The 20,832-nt window shown below is 54.6% G+C and overlaps 1 protein-coding gene across 2 annotated transcripts in view; it reads right to left on the bottom strand.

Annotated features, from left to right (window-relative positions):
- Window positions 1-19,453, bottom strand: part of CLUH (CLUH binding protein of NUMT mRNA) — a 31,819-nt gene extending 12,366 nt beyond the window's left edge. Inside the window, exons 1-12 of one of the 2 annotated variants that reach the window (XM_021533069.3) lie at window positions 19,300-19,453; window positions 8,245-8,441; window positions 6,579-6,750; window positions 6,274-6,417; window positions 5,952-6,079; window positions 5,176-5,330; window positions 4,228-4,353; window positions 3,235-3,382; window positions 2,415-2,507; window positions 1,500-2,194; window positions 762-979; window positions 133-237 (exon numbers count right to left, since the gene is read on the bottom strand). In XM_021533069.3, the coding sequence (XP_021388744.1) occupies window positions 133-237; window positions 762-979; window positions 1,500-2,194; window positions 2,415-2,507; window positions 3,235-3,382; window positions 4,228-4,353; window positions 5,176-5,330; window positions 5,952-6,079; window positions 6,274-6,417; window positions 6,579-6,750; window positions 8,245-8,441; window positions 19,300-19,414 (2,296 nt within the window). In that variant the 5' untranslated portion in view covers window positions 19,415-19,453. Of the gene's footprint in view, window positions 1-132; window positions 238-761; window positions 980-1,499; window positions 2,195-2,414; window positions 2,508-3,234; window positions 3,383-4,227; window positions 4,354-5,175; window positions 5,331-5,951; window positions 6,080-6,273; window positions 6,418-6,578; window positions 6,751-8,244; window positions 8,442-12,793; window positions 13,891-19,299 lie in introns of those variants that run through there. The other variant, XM_077787609.1, reaches the window with a different exon arrangement.
- Between the last annotated feature and the right edge of the window lie 1,379 nt (window positions 19,454-20,832).

The following is a 20,832-nucleotide window of genomic DNA, read 5'->3' on the forward strand; positions in this document are numbered from 1 at the left end:
CACACAGAGCCCTGCACCCTGCCCAGCCAAACAAAAGCCAGCAACAGTCCTGGCTACAGCACAGCGTGTGTCTGCAGCTGGCTGGACCCAGCCACCCTTTGAAGGGCTGGTCCCAGCTCTGGGCACACGTACCTGGTGAGAAAATATCTGGGTTAAACCGAATATCAAATGATGTATCACTAATGGAGCCTACGGCCTTGCAAGCATTCCGAATCACTTCTCTGCTTTTGGGATCCACTGGTGCAGGAAAAAAAACAGAATACAAATTAACATGGAGTTCAGGAAATGACAGACCTAGCTATTAAATTAAGTTTTGTTACTAAAAACAGCAATGATGGCACATTCTGAAGAAATCCATTATAAAAACAATCAATTGTAAAAGGAGAGTGGATGCAAAGTCCAAATAAGAGCACATAAGATGACCCAAAAACCCCATGGATGTCCCCACCTCCAAGCACACACTCTCAGAAATCCAAGCCTGGGGTTCCCAAAGGTGCCCATGCACTGCTGGCCTCTGGCCTGGTCCCAGCCCTCCCCAGGCCAGCCTGGCCAGGATCTTGCTCCCAGGGAAGACTTGAGGGGCTGGTGGTCTTGCTGGGTTCAGACACCTCACTCACCCTGCCCCAAAGAGGCCAGGCAACACTGACAGGCAGCCAGAGCTTGTCCTGTTTAAGCACCATCAATCACCCCAACCACCCCCAGCCTGGCGCAGCTCCCACCAGTGCCAGCCCACCAGGGAGCTGGTGCTGAGGATGCAATACCTGTTCCATCATCAGACGCGATGGTCTCAGCGAGCTCCTTCACCTGATCAAGCCCAGTCACGCTATCGTCTATTTTCCCATCCTCTGACTCAGGCCTCTCGCTGTCTGCAGCGCCGTTCTCTGCACAGGCACCATTTTCCAGCGCAGCCGAGCTCTCCTGCTTGTTGGCTTTCTGCTGCATCAGCTGCAGCGCAGCCAGCTTCATGAATAAGAGATACCTGCAGCAAAGGGAGAGGACAACTCAGCACAGCAGAGCCCCAGAGCACCACACGTCTGGAACGTGTCCCACTCCCTGAGCTCCCCTGCCTCCCCAGCACCCAGTGCCCCAAACATCCCACCACAAACATGGCTACAGCAGCGCCCACAGGATTTTTTCCAGTCTCTAGAAACAAACATAACTTTCAGGACATTGGGAAAGCCTTAAAAAGAAGCATAAATCTTTCCCATTCCCTAACCATCAATTGGAAAGGCCACCTGCAGGGAAAGAAGAACTTCTAAATGTTTGGACAGGAATCAACAACAATAGATCTGGAGACTAAAACACAAACCATCTCTTTCCCTGGCTCCCTGTTCAAATCCCCATTGTTCTCGCCTCTTGTTAATTAAGTTCCTATAACTGCATTTACACAGCCACTTCTGGGAGCTCCGCTGGGATGTTCCCAGGACAGTGCAGCAAGGTCCTGCCTTGAACCATGACCTGACCAGCTGCAGGTGGAGGAAAGGGGGAGCTCTGCTCACCTGTGTTCTACAAAGGCATCAACAAGCTCTTGACGGAGACAGCAAAGCTTGTGTCTGTGCTGTTTGGGGAACCCCATTTTCTTACATTCCTCTGGCATCTCCTCCCCTTCAACAGGCAGGAAGTTTAGGTCTGGAGGGAAAGTGCGTAGCAGGTCCAGGATGTAGTGACGCCCATCATTGCCAATAATGCCTTTGCACTCTACTGAGGAGCACAGCTCCACCTCCTCATTCTTGTCGTTGAGAACTTTGTGCTTCTGGATCTTCAGCGGCCTGCTGGTCTTCTCCAGCAGCTCCAGGTACTTGGGGTGCGATACAACTGTCTTGCCAAAGTCTATTGACCCATAGATGACACTCTGTTCCTGCTCCCGCTCCAAGATGCCAGGAATAATAGACTGAGCTGTCACCCTGTAACCTCTGTAATCCACCACAACAGTCCCCAGCGTGTACAGCCCTTCCACATCCACAGCGTTGTAGGTCCGCACACCATTGAGATCATTGGTAGGAGCTACATAAGCAGCAACATCTCCTCCAAAGTCCTTGTAGTGGTCACGGACGTCAAAGCCCAGGCTGAAGAAAATGTTGTTCCAGATGAACATCTGCATCTTGGTCTCCTCGCTGGGGTTGATGGCCATGACATTGCCATCAATGACAGCCATAGCACCTCGTGTTGCTGCTGCAGTGAAGTCACTGTGAACCTGGAGGCACATGGAGAGAAAGCAGGGTCAGGATGGACCCCAACGCTCCCAAAGCTCCCTGCAAATTTTTCCTTTGCTCCTCTCCTCCCAGCAGGCAGGCAGGTTGCTAACTTTTACTGCTGTAAGCTTGGCTAGTGGCTTCAATACAAGTCCCAGGAGCCAGAACACAGGCAGCAAAGAAGGGGCTGCATGAGGAGCTACCTGCATATCCCCCAGTTACCTTGAAAATGGCTCGTTCTCTCAGCAGCCTCTCAGGCAGGTTCTTGCGTGGCAGCTCCCGTGTGGTCTGCAGCTCTTCATTCCAGTCTCTGGTCTGAAAGAGGGAGGGAAAGCCTTGTGGGATGCAATACATTGTGTGGGAAGGGGCTGGCAAAGCAGCATTCCTGCTTCACAAGGCATTTTGGGAGAGAAGGGAGGAAGGGGCAAGAATTCAGGCTGCTGTGGAGCTCAGAGGAAGTGACTTAGCAGCAGGAATGAATACACCTCGAGAGTGGACTTCAGGCAACAGCAGTTTGGGACAGATCTTGCATCAGCCCAGCCCGTGCAAGGGCACTAAAGGGGCAGCACCGTGCAGGTGTCATTAGCCAGTGCTGTGGGCAACTGCAGGCACGTGCTGCCCACGGCTGGCCATTGCTGCCCTGCACCACTTTTGCTAGAAAGCTGCAGCTGAAGCATTTGGAGCAGTCTGCTCAGAAACAGAGGAGTCATCCCAGGCCTGACTGGCACAAGGGAGTGGTCTGCCTCCTGTGCAGTGGCACTCTTCAGAGAAGGGACATGGAATTTATAAACACATGGAATTTATAAACACCAGAGCAGAAGCTGCTCCTCTCAGTCACTTCTGTGCTCATGGAGCTGCAGCCTGAGAAGCACAGCCCCTGTAGTCAAGAGCCCTGTGAAGAACAAGGACTCCTGCAAGCTTTCCTTTGATGACCAAAACACTCCCACAAATAACAGAGGTTATTTTTTGCAAGTTAACTTGTTCTCAGCACAGCTGGCAGCAAAACTCTTGCCAGCGTCGTCAGGCAGAGCAGGCCCAGTACCTGTCCAGGTATGTGCTCCTCATAGCCCAGTCTGGAGGTGTAGGCGTCCTCCGCCCGGACACAGTCCATGGCGTGCTCTGCTTGTGGAGCCGTCCAGCTGTACACTTGGAAAGGAGTGGCTATCCTCTCAAAGGGGTGTCTCTGAACCCTGGTTTGGGAGAAACAGCAATTAGATGCTTATAAAGGAAGAATTCTTTCTATTCCAAGAGAATTTTCCCTGTGCTTTCACACTGGTCCCTACAGGCCATGATGTAACAGCGGCGCACAGTGGAAGCCCAGGCACTGCTGAAGGTTTCTCATGTAATTTGTCTGCTCTCTGCAGGGGCTGGGGGCTCATCTGTAGCTACTGCTGGCCCAGAAAGCAACACAGTACAGCAATTTTTAAATGGCCAGATAGTCACAGTGGTGGCTGGAGGCTGCTGCTAATTTCAGCCCTCATCTAGTGTCACTTTAATCTTCTTAATGAAGCAGGAGCAGAGCTCCCAAAAGCCACACAATGTGCCTATCAATACACACCCTGCTGAGCCAAGGCAGTTCATTTAGTGACTCTGAAGAATGACAGGCTTTTGCACAGGACCCACTGTCCTGGAGCAGAACAAATGGTCCCTGCAGCAAGGACAGGAGAATCAAACAATGCCTTATTGTTGTGTTATTATTATAGGAGCTAGAGGAAATTACAGAATATTAACATGCACAGACATGTTTAAAATAACCAACCTCTCGCCACTGTAAGCCTACACAAAGCCCTCTTGTGTTACTTTCACTGATACTTGTGCTTCAGTCTCTTTTGTGGATCAGGGAGAGTCGTTCAGCCAGGTGCTCTGTCGTCCTGCAGCTTCCACTCACATGTCCCAACCACCCACCATGACACGAGCTCAGAGACACTGAGCAATCCCTGCTGCACCACTGGCATCCAGCTCCCCAGAGCCAGCTCAGCCTCCCCAGCTTCACACTGGGCTGCCCAAGGAACTAGAGAGGAAGAAGCACTGCTACCGTTTCTTCTGCAGAGCAGAGAAGTTTTTTTTGAAGGTAGGGCTGATCTGGTTAAGTAGTTCCACCAAGGAATGACTGAGAAAACTAGGGTTTGCAGGTTTGGGATTGAAGTTGTATGCAGTAGACCTGCAAGAAAAAACAAAACAAAAACAAAACCAGTCAAAAGCCATTGTCATACCTGACACTTTCCAAACCCTGGGAACATGGAACATGCCTGAGAGCTCTTCATACATGCACAGTATCAAAGGTTGCACCATGTGCCCTTGCCTGTGGGAGAGAGACCATGGGGCCAAGAGGCAGGTGGGCAGCAAAGACCTGACCTAGTTTCCCCACATGAAACAGCCAGTAACTCCGTACCTGGCCCTGACGGTTTTTTAATTTAGACCTTTTTCAGCCATCCCCAGGATCTAGAGAGGCTTTTATTTTTATAGCTGGGAAGGACTGATTTCACAGAACTTCCCAAACACACCAAAGGTGACTTTGCTTAACAGAGAATCCCCTCAGCACAGCCGCTCCAACAGGCATAGACACAACAGCCTCTCACAGTTACCATTAAAAAAAAAAAAAAAAAGGAATAATTTGTAGTCAAATCTGCACCCAGCTCAGGCAGTTCTGACAGGCTGTGCTTTTGCTTCAGGGCAAAATGTCATAGTTGCAATAGTCAGGAAAGAATTTCCTCCCAACTCAAAATGCTCTAAATAGCTGATGACATTGTGGGATGTTTAAACTTTCCCTAAAGCACCAGGCATTTAGCCACTATGGAGAAGTGGTACCAGGCATGACTGAACAGCCCAATCCAGTATAGCAACTCCCACAAACCCATGTGAGCAGCGAATTAAAATAGCTTGTTTCTGCCACAGGAAAAAATAAAAGCTGCAACTGTTTGTTTTTGAGTTGTTTTCCAGTTGGCTGCTTCAGGGCAGGACAGGAAGAATCCCAGTTACTCACTGGTTCAAGTAAAATCCCCGCGTGGAGGCAGTGATACTGACGTGCCGATCCTCCACCGTGATGACGTACAAGTACATGAGATCCCCATGCATCTTCCTGTTACCAGGTGGAGGGTTCCAGCCACTCATCGTCAAAACCTTTAGGCACTGCAAAGGCTACAACAAGCAACTCGTGTCAGCAGGAACTAATTTCTTTGAGTTAGAGTCACTCAATGTACATGCCAGATCCCTTTTACCTGCTGCCCTTGCTCGGTTCTAGAAACAGAGCTTACAAACGCACCTGCTCTCCAGAGCACAGCTTCCTGAGCCCTCTGCAGTCCACCAGTTTGCCTTTCACACCATGGGACATGGGTGAAAACAGACACCCTGGGCCTTTGGGCTGCACAGGGTATGGATTTCTTGCTGTACTTGTTTTCAAATGGCAGCTTCTAAACAGCATCCGAGTGGGAGGGCATGGGAAAGCTAAGGGCAATCTGTAGTGACCTGCAGATCCTGTCTCCAGGACTTTGCAGGGGAATGCTGCTTTCCCTTCTCTGCCACCCAGCCCAGCAAACCTGGCCCTTCCACACTCTGCAGATGTCCAGACTCCATGTCCAGTGTTTTACACATCAGCTCCTGGACTTTATTCTTTTGGCTAAGCAGTGCTATCCCAGCACTTGTTAAGCACCAAGCAGAGCAAATCCCAAAGTCCACTTCAGCTCAGCTTTCAATCCCTGACCACCAGTTTGCTGTGAGGAATGTGCCAGCAGCTGTTTCAATGACACAGGAGAACTCTACCTTCCAGTCTCTGTTCTGGGGCTGAAGGGCACACAGGGGCCTCTCTTTGCTACCTGGCAGGATATGTTCAGGAGGGGTGCAGTCAATTTGTTCCATTTCAGTACCTTTCTTCTTCCGTTTTCCACTGTCTAGAATGGACAGAGACATAAAGTCAGTTCTCAGACGTGCAGCATTCCCTCCCCCAGTCATCATTCAAAGAGGGATGCAGAAGTATTCTCTGCACTCCTGCACTCTGACCCAGGACACCCTGATTGTTGCCGTGTTTAATTGAGCAAGGGAATGAAACCACTGACCACACCAGAGAAGTCTTTTTGACCCATACCTCCCAGGTCTCCTTCAGTGAAGACACTCAGGAAGGACAATGAGTTACAGTCCACACCATTGAAAGCATCTGATGGGTCAAGACTCTTCAGAAGGTCCCGAATGTGGCGCACGTGTATCCTGGCTTCTCGCACTGTGTATGGCTCTGATGACCAAAAAACAAGGAAAGAAACTGGAATTAGACAGTTGCTTACTCCTTTGGCACACAGGTCTCAAAATGGAACCACAGGAAAGAGCTGACAGGTGGCCAAAATCACTCCCTAAGAAAACTCTCACTCATTCCCTCCCAAGTCTGAAGGAACTTGCCTTCCACCACTTTCAGCAGCGAGCCCTCCTGCAGTCCTTCAATTGTCTTCAGCTCAGCAAAGTTATCCAGGACGTTGCCATCCAGCTGCAGGGAGAAGCAGGTTCGATGGCAGGTATCCTCCCGGTCCATCAACACTTGATGGATTTCTTGCACCATCTCTTGAGGAGAAACCTTAAGAAGGTAAGAGCCCAGACAATTATTGTTTACCCTCCCACATGCTCTTACCAAACTTTGCTCCTCAGCTGCAGTATCAGAAACCTCTCTGACCTCTCTCTGCAGGCTTGGAAAGGCAGATTCTACCTCCCTTCCCAGGAAGATCACTTCTGCTCCTGCTGGGAGGGCACTGTCACCTCCGGCAGGGTCAGCCACCGGAGTTCCACCCCACAGGGCTTGGCACCCAGAGACGTAACAGCCAGGCACTGCACCAAGCACTTGTCATGGGACAGAGGTGACAGAGGGCAGTGAAGGAACAGAAAGTAGTGGGGGAAGCAGGGCTCTTCCCTTATCTGTTCACACCACACCAGTGGTGAGACCTTGAATGCTGCACATGGAAAACAGCCCAGTTCCTCCTCCCCATGTGTAGTGTGTCTGTGCCAGTGCACCTGAGCACCGGGGCTGCTCCCCACCTCCTGCTCTGCTCCAGCACCACTCACACTGCTGGAAAACCCGGAGGACTCGGGTAGTTTACATAAGCTGCTGTAAACAACACAGCCTGCTATTATTAGCCTATTAAAACTAACAGCCAGGGGGATTTAAAAGAGACAAAAAGCCAGTCTGAGACGCAGCTATTTCCACAGGGGATGGGATTTTGCTGCACTCTCTGCCAGTCTTGGGGAGGTAAGAACTTCCCACTGGCTTTAAATTCCAGATACCACTCCCCAAAATTAAGAGAGACTTCATTCAGATAGTTTTTGGTGAAGTATCAATCTAAATGGGACCATGAACCAGGCCCATCAGAGCCCATCCTGACCTGGCAGCATGTCACTGTCCACATAACATGAGAGCTCTCCATCCAGAGGAAGTGGAGACTGCATCGTTCCCTTGGCCTTCAGGCCGGTGCTTGAGCTCCCTGAGCTGTGCTAGCACCTCTTACTGTACCAAATCCAGGCTGCCCTGAAGCAGCATTATGTCATAACTGCTGAGCAAGCAAGGGATTTTCCCTTCCTCAGTCAGGCCCAGAAATCCTGTTTTCACAATGTTTTTTTTTAAACAGCCCAGAAGTGGGAAGGCCATTTTCCCTGTGCTCAGCTCCATAGCCAAGCCCCTCTGTGATGGACAAAGAGCTACACCACAGTGAGTTCTCCTTCCCCTTGCTCCACACCTGGGATCCAGAACAAAGCACCCTCCCTGTCCTTGCAATGCCCAGGCAGGCCTGGGCTAGGCAGCCTCTTGCTCACGTCCCTTCTTCCTTCATTTCTCTCAAGGCACTGGCCAGGCAGTCTCCTGCACTTTCTATCCTCTGCTGCCCCCTTCCCCACCCAGTCCTGGTCAGAAAATAGATAGGTCAGGGAGCTGCAGGCAGCCTGAAGGTACTGTCCAGACTGTGAGGGTTAACAGGGGCCTTTCCCAGGCACTGCCTCCTTCCCTGCCTGCCTGGCTGCAAGGATCTGGCTCAAATACTCCCCACCACCTCTGCTCCCATCCCCAGCTGGTGAGGACAGGTACCTGCAGGGAAAAGGGCTCTATCCCTGGTGCACAGATCTTGACAGTAAATCCCGTGTCCTGTATGACGATGACCTCCTGGTCGTTCCCATCTTCTCCCGGGTCAGCCTCCTCATGGCCATTCTGCTTGGCATCCTTCTCGCCCTTGAAGCTGTCATGCGGGCTGCTGCCATTCATCAGTGCCACGCCAGATGGGTGCTCTGGGCAAGAAGAGAAGGGTTTAGACAAGGCCCTCTCCAACAGGCTGCAGAGACTAGCTTGGACACTGCAAAGCCCGAGCTAATAAGAGGCTAAAAAGGCAGGGTTTTATTCTGCACTTGCTGCTCACTAGACAGAGGTGTGCCAAGCCCTTCCCTCCCAGCATAATTAAGGTGCTCTCACTTGCCTGGGTGTTTGCATCTTCCACAAACCATGTGCAGAAAGGGAAGGGAAGGACAGCAGGAAGGATGGGTCAGTGTACACTACACTGAGCTGTCTTAAGAAGCCTCTTAATTACAAAAAAAAAGGGTGTGTGGTGCTTTGCGGCCTGGAGGTAGCTGTAACCTCTGCACCAACACGTTAAAGAGCAGAGGGAGAGGGAGGCCAGCGGCGGCACCGCTCTGCTCACGTGGCAGCCCGGTTACTCCACAGGCACACAGCAGCTGCCACGGCCCTGCCCACATTTGGCCACCCTCTGCATTTCCAAAATACTTTCCAGAGATCCCATGGTGCCAGGGTGAGGCTTTGCCTAAGCACTTTTATTCAAGAAAATGGTGACGACATTTTAAGTGCTCATTTAGACAGATGTGTCACAGGGCTGGGGAGCTCTCTGCACCCACCTCACAGCTCTGCAATGGTTTGTTTTCTTTTCCAATGAGCTGGATAGCGTCAGAGAGCAGATAAGATCTAGGAAGCTGCCAGTCTCCTAAACTGAGCCTACATCTTCAGAACCAGGCTGGGGACCACACTAAAGAGGACCAAGGGGCTGCCAGGAGAAGCTGTAAGAGTGGAAAGAGCTGCAGATAGCAACTTTGGGAGATGGCAGAGCACTCCTTGCCCCCAGTGTGCCAGGCCAGTGCCCCAAGGGCACCAGCCAGCCCGCACACCCGGGGCAGTGGGTGCTGCAGAAGAGCAGGCATCGTGTCCCTCAGGCTGTGCTCCCTGCAGGGCTGGCCCAGCACACTCAGCTGCACCCCAAGGTCACACGCAGCAGCAGTTCCAGGTTGGTGCTCTCCGGCACCCACCTGCAGGCAGCACAGATGGTGCAGGTGGGGCGCTTTCCCAGGCAGCAGAAACAGCCCTTCTGAAAGGCTGCACGGGGTCAGGACAGCTGCAAGCCAGGCTAATGCCTTCAGGCTGCAGCCAGCTCCAGCTGGCAGGTGTCTCTCCTCATCCTCACCTCCCAGCAAGGCACCAGTCCCCACTCCAGAGGAAATGGCAGCTCAGCCTCCCTCACCTCCTAGACCAGTGCTGTGGCTTGAGGACCTACAGCTGTCATAGCCAGTTCTTCTCCATCAGCCCCAACTGCTCCTGCAGCCCAGAGAAATCATCCAGTCTTCACAATAACCCAGAAGAGAGTTGGCAACACCACATCCCCCTGTACACCTCTGGAGCACAACATGAGGCTGCAGCAACAAGCCCTGCAAAAGCATCCCTGAAGGGTCACGTCCCTGCCCCAGATGACAACTGCCAACAGCAAACCCTCAGAGATGACTGTCAGGGCTGACTTAGGACATGGTGAAAGGGCAAAAAATGCAATGAGAGCACAGCCATTCCGAAAGGCAGCAGGTAGCAGAGCTCCCTCATGCAGCCTCGGCTGCCTTCAGCAGCTCAGCAGCTGCTGCTCATGTTCCCTGTCACTGTGCATATGTCCCCAGCACTTGCTGCTCATTTCTTTGACAGATGAAGCCATGGGCAAATGAGACGAGACTGGCTCTGGCTCCAGCAAGCTGCTGTCATGCTAGAAAGGAGGAAGAAAAGCTCCATGCAAGAGTGCCTCGAGAGATGTGGTTTCAGAAAAACCACACCATGCCCAAAGGGCTGGGGAGAGCCCCTCGTCACACCCTACAGCCAGCACAGCCATACTCCTGGGCTGCCTGAACACGTGGGGATCTGGAGGGAGCGGAGACAAGCCACCACGGAAATGCTACACCTGGGGCTACCAGAACTGCAGACAGGATGACCTGCCAGGCGCCCGAGCCAGGCTTGGCCCAGCCCCTGCCCACCCAGGCAGGGCAGGATCACTTCTGTTCCTGCTGTGGTAGCCAGAAAGGAGACAGAATTTGGCTCAAAGGAAGGCTGGCACTGCAACCCATCCACACGTCAGTCTGGAGAACAGCAAACACCTTCAGCAGCAAAGCCAAGAGTGAGAAAGGAAATCTGAATACAAGGGAAAGTTATCAGCCAGGACCACACTTCTGCTTTTCACTGCTCAGTGGTACAAGACCCTCAAACTAGCTAGTGTTTTAGAAATCAGAATATTCCTCCTAGTCTGCAGAAATAATACATGTTCACACCTTCCACCCCTCTTTTCCTTACTTGAATGAAGGCAGAGCCAGCACAATGCTGCACTTTGTGACAAGAGACATGTAGAGGCAACAACTTCATGACTCCTTATGCTAGAGGATCTAGCTCCAGCCAGCACAGTCTTAAGTTTAGAAAAGAAAGTTAAGTCTGGACAGGGGAAGATCTGCTGTGCAGCCGGTTAATCCTGGGATGTGAGCCAGGCACAGCTTTCCAGAGGGGTTCTGTACAGAATGGGGATGTTTCAAGGAAGTGCAAGCTGGCCTGGAGGCTGTGCTGCCTGCTGGGTGCTGACTCACCTGCTGTGGTCCCTGAGGAAGCAGAGCTGCACCCACCTGCCTTAAAGTGGGTCACCGCTTCCTCCCACCCGCTGCAGCCCGACTGTGCCACGGCCTCGGCAGTGCCAGCGCAGAGGGAGGTACATCACGGGGCACTCATGGATTTCACGGGATTTCAGCCTACTTGGGTCAGCAGGAGGAGGCACAGGAACACCTTAAAGACACCTGCACAGAGCTCTCTCCTGTTCCTTGCTCTCCCTTCAAGCCCCAGACAGGCGGGCAGCCGTGTCTGGCTGCCGGCTCTCGCTGCCTTGCGCTGCAGCCCAGGTGGCTCACGGAAGGAGTCTGAGTCACAGGGAAGCGGTTCCACCCGCTCTGGGGGCAAACCCGGCCGCTCCTCCCGCTTGCCACCCCGCTCGCTGCTGCAGACGAGATCCCTGCCGGGTCACGTCGGCCTCCACACGCAGGTTTGCGGTCTCGACCGAAGGCTGTGACCTCTGGTCTCCCCCGTCATTCCCAGGGATGTGCCTGTGCCCCGGCAAGGACCCTCCTCCTTCCCTCCACCTGCAGCTCGAGCCGAGGCGTGCGGAGGCTGCCGAGCTCCAGCCCGGGCTGTACCTCGGCGTTCTCAGTGCTGCCCAGAGCAGAGCGCAGCCATCGCTGCACACACGCAGAGCAGAGCGTGGCTGGGCACCGCCGCAGCGACCCGCACCCGCCCGTCTGCGCCACACCTGGCACAAAGGATCAGACGGGAGATTAGGTGTCATCTCCGAGCCTGGACGAGGTCACACGCCAGGGTGACGGGGCCTGCTTTAATCACGCTTCCTAGCTCCAGCCAGGCTGTGGCACTGGCACACCCTGCACACAAATCCTGGCGTGAGGGAGGGCGTGCACCCGAGAACCCAAAACCTGCTGGCTGCACACAGAGAGACAACACAGATCCTGGGAAGAGGTGGTTAATAACTGATTTACGTTCTAACACATCTTCTGAACCAAAGTCAGACAAATCCTTTTCAAAGATTATTGGATCCAGAAGTCAGCAACACTATGTTGCTGGGAATTAGCCTGGTCTGCTCTGGGACTGCTCTGTCAGTGGGAGTTTCCTTCCTTACACTTAGTAACTGGAAAAATTGCTAGAGGGACAAAACTAAAAACTAAACCCCACTACCTTTACCAGCACCAACTTTTGGAATGCATTTCCTATTATCAGCTCCAGTGCCATTTTGAGAGGCCAGCTGGCTGGGGCCCACTGTCCCCACTGCACTGCAATAATGCATCAGGTGAAGGCAGAGAAGGAACACCCATCCCATCCTCAGCACAGCTGACAGACCTGCTCCCCCCCATAGCTCAGGCCTGTCCTCCACCTCCACACAGTTGAAGGAAACCAAAAGCTTCCTGTGCTGGTCCCTCACAGCTGCACACTTTCACCCAACCTGCTGCAGACTGGGCTGGGCAGATCCACTCCCATCCTTTACAAGGAGCACATTTGCAGTTACAAACAAAAGAGGGATTTACCTTATGAACTGAGAAAAAGACAAGCAAAACACCCTTAAGTTTGCTTTGCTGACATGAACAAGGCACAGACAGGTCCCTCTGTTGTACACACCCAGGTGGGATAACTTGCCACCTTCCTCCCTCACCTGTGAAGTTAAAACATCACCTTCACACCCCTCCCCTCTCCTCTGTGCTGCCCCATCCCACAGGCACACGCAGCCCTGCCACCCCTGTGAGGGGCATACAGTGTGCTGGCTCCATGTAACAGGACAGAGCACCTGGGAGAGGAAGCTTCTTTTTCTTCCTCTTCTTCTTCTGCTGCTGCTGCTTTGAGGCCAGAACCTGGGCCTGGGAATCAGCACCGCAGCTTGACCTTCTGCTGGGGCAGGCAGTAGGCTCTGTCACAAAACCAGCACTTGTGTTCTGAGCCTTAGGTGATGCCTCACCAGGGGGAACAGGCAGCACAACTGCACTTTGTGCTGGCAGGGCTTTCCCTGCACTTGACAGCAGAGCAGAGGATGGTGTCCCAGGGCTCCCCAGGGAGGGAGCAGGACCTCTGCACTTCAGCAGGCTGTCTGGAACTGCTACGGCTAAGGCTGCTCGCCCCTCGCCCTGGCCAGTGGAATGTGCTCCAGGGCCCGCTCTGCCGTCAGCTGCTGCCACGTGCTCCTCCGGGCGGCAGGATCTGTGGGCTAAGCCGCTGTCCTCAAGTTTCACACAGCTCTGGCAGGCCTCAAGTGACTGAGCATGATCAACCAGCCCTGCCGGCCTGTCCCCAAGGTCGGCTGGAAGGACAGTCACTGCACGGGATGCCTCTGTCTGCTGGAGCAGGCCAACCGCGCCGACGCCAGGTCTCAAACCGCTCTTATCACAAACTGTCATCATTCCTTCTTTGTCCTTGCTCTCAGATAGGTCTTGGATGTATTCAGTGCCCTTCTGCAGGCTTCCAGTCAGCGCCTCACTGGGGATGATGTCTGGATACAGCCCAGCACACTGGGCAGCTTCTGGCATCTCCGGGAAGACAGCGCAGCTGGTGGGAGACTTTGGCAAGAGGGGCGACCTCTCGTCGGGTGATCCAGAGCTGCGCGGCTGGAAGAGGAGATCGGTGACTTGCCTGCAGCAGTTTGCAAAAAGGCTGTTTCCCATGGCTGGCTGGTGCAGCACCGGAGCAGAACAGTCAGCTGCGTTCCACACAAACACTGAAGCCCCCACAAGGCACACTCCCACGCGCAGCCCGTGCCCTCCGCTGCCTTCTCGCAGTCGGGTGCTTTCTCCAAAGAGAATGCCCTCTGGGCCCCAGCGTGGCAGGACGCAGAGGGGGGCCAGCAGCTGACTCCACGCAGGATCCCACGTCCCCTGTGCTCACCAGAATGGGATGCTGGGCTGGCAGCAGTTTCCCCAAAGGGCAGCCTGGGGATCCTCATCCACTGCACGCTGTCCCCAGCTGCCTCGCCGCCCGCCAGGCGCGGAGCAGCCCCGCAGCTGCGGCTCTGCTCTCCACCCCGCAGCACGGCCGGGCTCACACGGCTCCCCAGGCACTCGGGGGATGCCGGCCGAGCCGGGCTGGTTATAAATAGCTCGATCTCGAGTGCCACACCAGTGCAGCCCGGGAGCACTGTGCCAAACCTGAACAAGTGAGATGCATTGAATTTCAAGGCGAGGGCAGTTACTATGGCACGCCCGGGCCCGGCACAGCCATCCATACTAAGCAGGCAAGCACAAAGCATTCAGGCTGTGAACCAGTAAGTTTCTAGACGAATTCCGTCTCCTCTCACGCTGCTCTGCCATATAAAACACACACAAACCACAAAACCACACATGCAATCCCCTAACACCTCTCCTCTCTCCGTGCTACTTAAAGAAAACCATGGCAACTGAAGCAGGGATTATGGAGCTGGAGCGTTCTCCAAGCACCAGGTGGCCCAGTGAGGTTGTGCCCAAGCAGGCCACTGCTCGCCTCCAGCGAGGCCGTGCCACAGGCCCCTCACCTCCATCGCTGGCATCATCCAGCTATCACTCCTTTGGCACAGGACAGGCCTCGGGGCTCTGGAGCCTCACCACTGGGTACCCCTCAGTCCCAAGAGCCCGCACCAACTTTCAGATCACATGAGCACTGTGTTTTTCTTGTGAGTTGTCATTTTTGAAGGACTTTAAATGTACTGATAGCTTCAACTCTTCCTCCTTATGAAGAGACCTCTGGGAAGAGGAGAAATCTCCTAGAAGTACCTGGTCAGGTTTCATGAAGCTGAGGTGCATTTCTTTAACTACAGCCAAAGCAAGCTCACATGTGTATGTAAGCTCACAAGAGTGTATATGTTAGCTCTAACCTGTGAAGGCTAGTGTCAGTACAGCAAATGCAAATTAAATTTTAGCTGAATAATAAATTAAACTGAATAAATAGTTTAATGAATCCAAATAAATTAACTAAATGAATAGGCATTAGCTCCAGAGATGGCCTAATGAAAACATTTCTGCAGGACATCCCATCAGGGAAGATGGCAGACGTGGAGATGCCTCCCTCTGCCTCCCTGCAGAAACCACAGCTTCCCAGGAACTTCCCACTTTAGGTTCAACAAGGACTTCTTTTAATAAGAGCCCACAGTGAAACATTAGTGCTGCTCTACTGCCATCATTAAACTCAAATTGGTTCTAAGAGATCTGTAGGCAGAGGTACAAGCTCTGCATTTATTTCTCAGCAGCTTCACACCACTGAGACTGGCCCAGAGAGAGAGCAGAGCATGGTGAGGCTGCAGCCTGCAGTGCTCTGGGCAGGGCCAAGCCCCAGGACATCCACAGGGTCCCACAGCTGCTGGCTCAGGCACTCAGAGCTGCTGAAATGCCTTGTGCTTTGCATCTGGCACCCTGAGGTACCCACCCTGCAGTCTTCACATCTGGGAACTACATTTAAACTAATTTCTAAACTTTCCATCTGGCCAAAACTTTTCATTAACCTAGCCTTGAAACTGACTGTCTGGGTGACCCTGCTACAATAACACACAACTCAAACATCACAGAAATCAGGCGCAAAGAATACGACTAATGCAAAGTGCAAAGACCAGCACAATCAAAAACATTAACTGTGTCAGGAAGAGCATGTTTCTCAAATTTCAAGAGAGCCGACGGAAGAAATTGTATTTCAGACAGAAACCAAGAACCAGCCAATAATCCTCCAAGTCTCTGTGCTTTACTCTTGCGCATACCTCGGTTTCAGAAAGCTGCTGGGACAGCAAGAGCAGGGAATCAACCTGCTGCTCTGTGGGCAGGTTTTGCAGGGGAGCTCTGACAGCTGTGATGGCCTCAGCAGCTCCGGCTGCCCCGTGGCACAGCCGTGTCCACCCGCCCGCAGCCGCCCCGAGCCGCTCAGGGACAGGAGCGGGCGGCTGCGCCCGCAGCTCTGCGAGGGTGCTGCAAGCAGCAGCCCGGGCAAGTGCCTGCCCCACAGGAACCCCTCTGCCAGGGACACCGGGTGACCACCCAGCTCACACAGCGCCCTGACCCCCGCTGGCACCACTGCCCAACCTGCAGCTGAGCCTCCAGGCTGCGGAGACCTCGCAGGCTCCAGGGACACCAACAGCAAAGACAGAGCACGCCAGGTACTCGGCACAGCGCAGCCTGAGAACAGCCAGGAGCCACACTGCCATTCCCAGTTTCATCCAACCCCAAGGGCTAGTCCCAGGCTAATCTGACCCGCTGGAGCTCTGGGCAAGATTCATGATCCTGCAGTTTTATGTCATTGGACATAACTACATACAACTTCTCTGAGCCTGCAGCCTCTTCAACAGTTTTTAGTAGAGATTTTCTCTTTAATGTGAAAGGCAAACTAAGGAAATGCTTTTTTAGAAAAACATGCCAACCAAAAGCTAATCCTGAGAAAGCCTTACTACTATGGCAAAAACCTGACCTACTGCCAAAAGTGACAGCCACTGCCACCACAGGAGGAACCACGTGCTGGTTTTCATCTTTGGCACACTGTCCAAGCACTTGCCCCAAGGACTGGCATTGCTTCTCAAATGCAAATTTAAAAATGCATGAACTTCAGACCTGTAAAACTTCTAGAAATAACAACTTTCCAGCACAACCAATGGAGCACGATGCAGGAAAGTAAGGCAAGTGCTGGGAAGCTGTGCCAGAAGAGGAGTGTGCTGCCAAGTTTAGTCATGTACGGACAATGAAGGTAAACACAGTACTCTGCAACACAGTGCTGGTTTCATTGTGCACGAGGCAGTTCTGAGTCTGCAGGTGGATTTATCTCAGTGCATGTTCCTGACCTACCTACTTCCATTTTTCAGCTGGAAAACCCAGCAGCAAGGCTGCTCAGGCAGAGCAGAGAGCTTCCAGTGGGAGCTCAGCTCTTATCCCACTGACAGAACCACCCTGAACACGATCCCCTCGGGTTCCCATCCCTCATCCTGCCATACAGATGCTGTGCTATCACACTCCTTTCCTCTTCTTAACCTTGTACTAGTGCTCAGATTTCTCTTGCACAACTTTCCTCCAACTGTCCCCCCAAGCCTGTTAGAGCTGCGTATTAAAAAGCCCCGACTGACAGCAATTTGGTCCTTTCCAAAACACCAGTGAACCTCCAAGGTTGGGCAACAGACAGCGATAGTAGATCCCCAGATTAAGAATCAGCCTTCTGACCTTGTTGCTATGCACGGCTACACTTGCCTCCACAGCAGTTTTTCCATTAACACCTGCATTCTCCGCAACTCTAACAGAAGACGTGTCTGAAAGCAGGGAGCTCGGGGACGGAGGGACTGAGCCAGGAGAAGACAAATTTGGGCAAGGCAAGGTTGAAAGACATTTTACAGCAGCTAGAAGCACTGCTAAACTTGTATGTGAGAAACTTGTTCTAAGGCAGAGAAGACTGTAGGAATAAAAATAATCCAAGAAACGCTGTACACAATGGCTGTCTGATCTCACACCAGCTGATAGGAAAGGTAACAACCCAAAACTGTGCCCACCAGAAACCATTACAGTAACCCCAGCTGCCCACGCTTTTATGTTTCTGCATTCAGAAGGTCAGAGTAGTCTCAACAATTTCTAGGCTGGGGGAAGAGAGCAGCAGCCATCAGCCCTCTCGCCTGGCACAGAGCCCAGCAGCCGAGCCTGGGTGCCTGGCACAGCTCGGGGGGGTTTCTGTGGCAAGGAGCCCACTCACAGCCTGCCCACAGCTGCAGGTACTGGGTGAGACCTGCCCCAGACACAGCCAGTGCCTCCCTACACGGGTGCTCTGCAGGGCACACGCAGCACTGGGAACACCAGAGCTTGTGAGGCTGATGCCAAGGTGTCCAGGCTGACCCTGCTCCAGGCAAGACCTTCCTCTGCTCCTCCCCAGATTCCACGTGCACTGCTGGATCACACAAAGGATTCTTCCATCTTCCATCCTCCCTCAGCAATCAATTGTGGCTGGAGAGGCAGAGATTACACTGCATAACTTTTTAACCTGGTTGCTGGCACTACAGGTGTGATGCTTGCTGCAAAATCCAGCATGGGGGTTAGAGGGGGAGGCTACCAGCACTGAGCTTCCCACTCCTGAACTGCATCCAACCTGCTCCACTACCAAATGCCAGTGAACTTTGCTTTAGGTGACAAACTTCAAAAATCCACCTCGACACCATAAAACCAGTGGGGGATGGAAGCGACGTGTGGGTCAGTCAGGGGATTCACGTGCCTCAGGACGAAGGCCAGCCAAAAGCCACACTGCTTCTGTGCCTTTTGCTTTAGGAACTAAAAAAAAGAGCCTAGCCAGAGATGGGTGCTCAGGCTCCTGAGTTCTTGAAGATACAAAGACCACACTGAGCAACCCCAGGGCAGCTGGAGGTATCTCAGGGTCGGTGCCAGCCTGGGAGCTGGTACGGAGAACAGCGAGGACATGGAGCTGCACACTGTCCCTGAGCCACGCAGGCTCCCACACAGCCAGAACAGCCAGCAAACAGCGAGTTAAACCTGCAGGTTCCAGCTGAGATGCGGAACGAGCCTCTGCCCGTTCCAGGAAAGCCCTTGCTCACGAGTATTTTCTAACATGCCAGTGGCAGCCCGAGCTCCCAGAGTGCCACCCCCGCTGCCCAGCGCCGCCGGGACACGCACGTCCGCCCGTGGGCAGCGCCGCGCGGTGCCGGGGCGAGCACCGCTCCGCAGCCCGGCCGGACAGCGCCCGCCGCCGCCCACGGGCCCCGGGGCCGCTCCCCGCAGGCCGGGCACGGGCGCTCCCGGCCCGGGCCCCCCCGCGGCCGCGCGGTGGAGCGGCCCCGTGAAGGTGACCTTCACCGGCCCGGGGCTCCCGCTGCGCCGGGACGGGCCCGCCGGGCCCCGGGGCGCCGCCTGGCCCCGCGGCTGCCCCGGGCCCCGGCCCGGCCCCGCGCCGGCCCGGGCGGGCTCCCGAACCGCGCGGCCCGGCCCCGCCGCGGCCTCCGGCCTCGGCCGCCAGCGCAGCCTCGGGGCTGCCCGGAGCCTTCCCGCGGCGCGGCGGGGCCGCCGGGCCCCGGCACGGCTCCGCCGCCGCGCGGAGCCCCCGGGCCGGGCGCACGGCCCCGCGGCGGGGCGCGCCCGGGCCGCTCCGCCGGGCTGCCCGCGGCAGGACGAGCCGCCGGAACCGGCCCGGCTGCCCGGCGCGGCCCCGCTCCCGCAGACCCCCGCCACCCTTCCGGCGGGCTCTAAGCGCCCCGGGCCCGGAGGGGGAGCGGCGGGTTTGCGCCGCAGGCTCGGGCATCCCCGGCACGGGCTTCCCCGGCGCCGCAGCCCGGCCCGCGCTGCCGCCGCAGGCCCCGGCCCGGCTCCTTACCGGGGCGCTGGTGCGTGTCGGCGGGCCGGCTGTGGCGGGGTGCCGGGTGCTGCTGCTCGGCGCCCTGCGCGGCCGGCACGGCGGCCGGCGGCATCTCGCCCGCTCGGATGACCATGGGCCCGCGAAGGACAGCGCCGCCCGCCCGCGCGCACACGTGGGGCGGCCCCGCCGCGCTACGGCGTCCGCCAGGGCCCAGCCCCGCGCCGTGCGCCTTAAAGGGGCCGCGGGGGCCGCGGGAGCCGCGGGAGCCGCGGGACGGCAGCGGCCGCCTGCGCCCCGCCCGAGCCACAAGGTCACGGCGCGCCGCCGGGGAGCAGCGTGTGCCCGTCCCGCGTGTGCCGGCCCCGCGGGTGTCCATCCCATGTGTACCGGCCCCGCGTGTGCCCGTCCCGCGTGTACCGTCCCCGCGTGTGCCCGTCCTGTGTGTGCCCGTCCCATGTGTACCGTCCCCGCGTGTGTCCGTCCCCGCGTGTGTCCGTCCCCGCGTGTGCCCGTCCCATGTGTACCGGCCCCGCGTGTGCCCGTCCTGTGTGTGCCCGTCCCATGTGTACCGTCCCCGCGTGTGTCTGTCCCCGCGTGTGCCCGTCCCGGCTGCCCGGCACACTGCGCCCGGCGTTTGTGGAGCCGCAGGGAGCGGGGCAGGGAAGGGACCCCGGTTCCGCTGCCGTGCCGTGGGCTCGGACCCCTTCCCGCAGGGCAGGCTGCCCCAGGCCCCCTTGGTACCGAGCAGGTTGTATTTGTTCAACAGGAGTCCGCAGCCGTGGGGAGAAATGTTGGGAAAATTTTTAATTGTAACAAGTAATTTTTTTACCTATTAAAAAAACCAACCAAACAAAAACAAAAAGACAACAAAAACACAACCAAAGCAAAGCAAAAATTCCAGCCAAACTTTCTTAAGAAAGGATGCTCTTTTAACGTTTGATCTTTGTAACTTTCAAGCCTAACCAACAAGAAGGGATATTTAGTCCATGAAACACATAGTAGCTAACAAGCAAACTGTAAGTGATGGCCATGTGTTAGAAAAACAAAGTTTAGTGCTTGACATGATACAGTGATCTAAGAACTGGGGGAGGGAGTTAGCATAGCTTGGGAGGAAGGATGTAACCACTAAGAATGGACATAAAGAGTGCAGAATTTATGGGCCACAAGGACATTTGGCAGGACTCCCAAGATAAGGAATAACTCAGTGGTTATGCTGAAATCAGCTCCAAATGAGTAGAAGGTAATTCTGGTGGGGTGGGAGTGTGGCCATCAACCCACAGACCACTGATGCTAGAAACCAACTGACCCAAAAGAAGAGAAAGACTAATCAGCATGGGAAGCAGGGAATCATTAAGCAATAGAGAATACTAATTAATAAGAGGAGTCCGAAATTTGTAAAAATGTATGAATTGTTAGAAGTGTTGATAATTGCCATACATGCTAGGTGGAACAATCCCCCATGTACCCAACGCTGATAATGTCAACTTTCTAATCAAACAAAGTGATTGCAGAGGTTATTTCCATTTCTCTGTGTCCTTCCCAGTCTGGCCT

Source organism: Lonchura striata, chromosome 20 (genome assembly GCF_046129695.1).
Source record: "Lonchura striata isolate bLonStr1 chromosome 20, bLonStr1.mat, whole genome shotgun sequence".
In the NCBI taxonomy this organism is placed as follows: domain Eukaryota; kingdom Metazoa; phylum Chordata; class Aves; order Passeriformes; family Estrildidae; genus Lonchura; species Lonchura striata.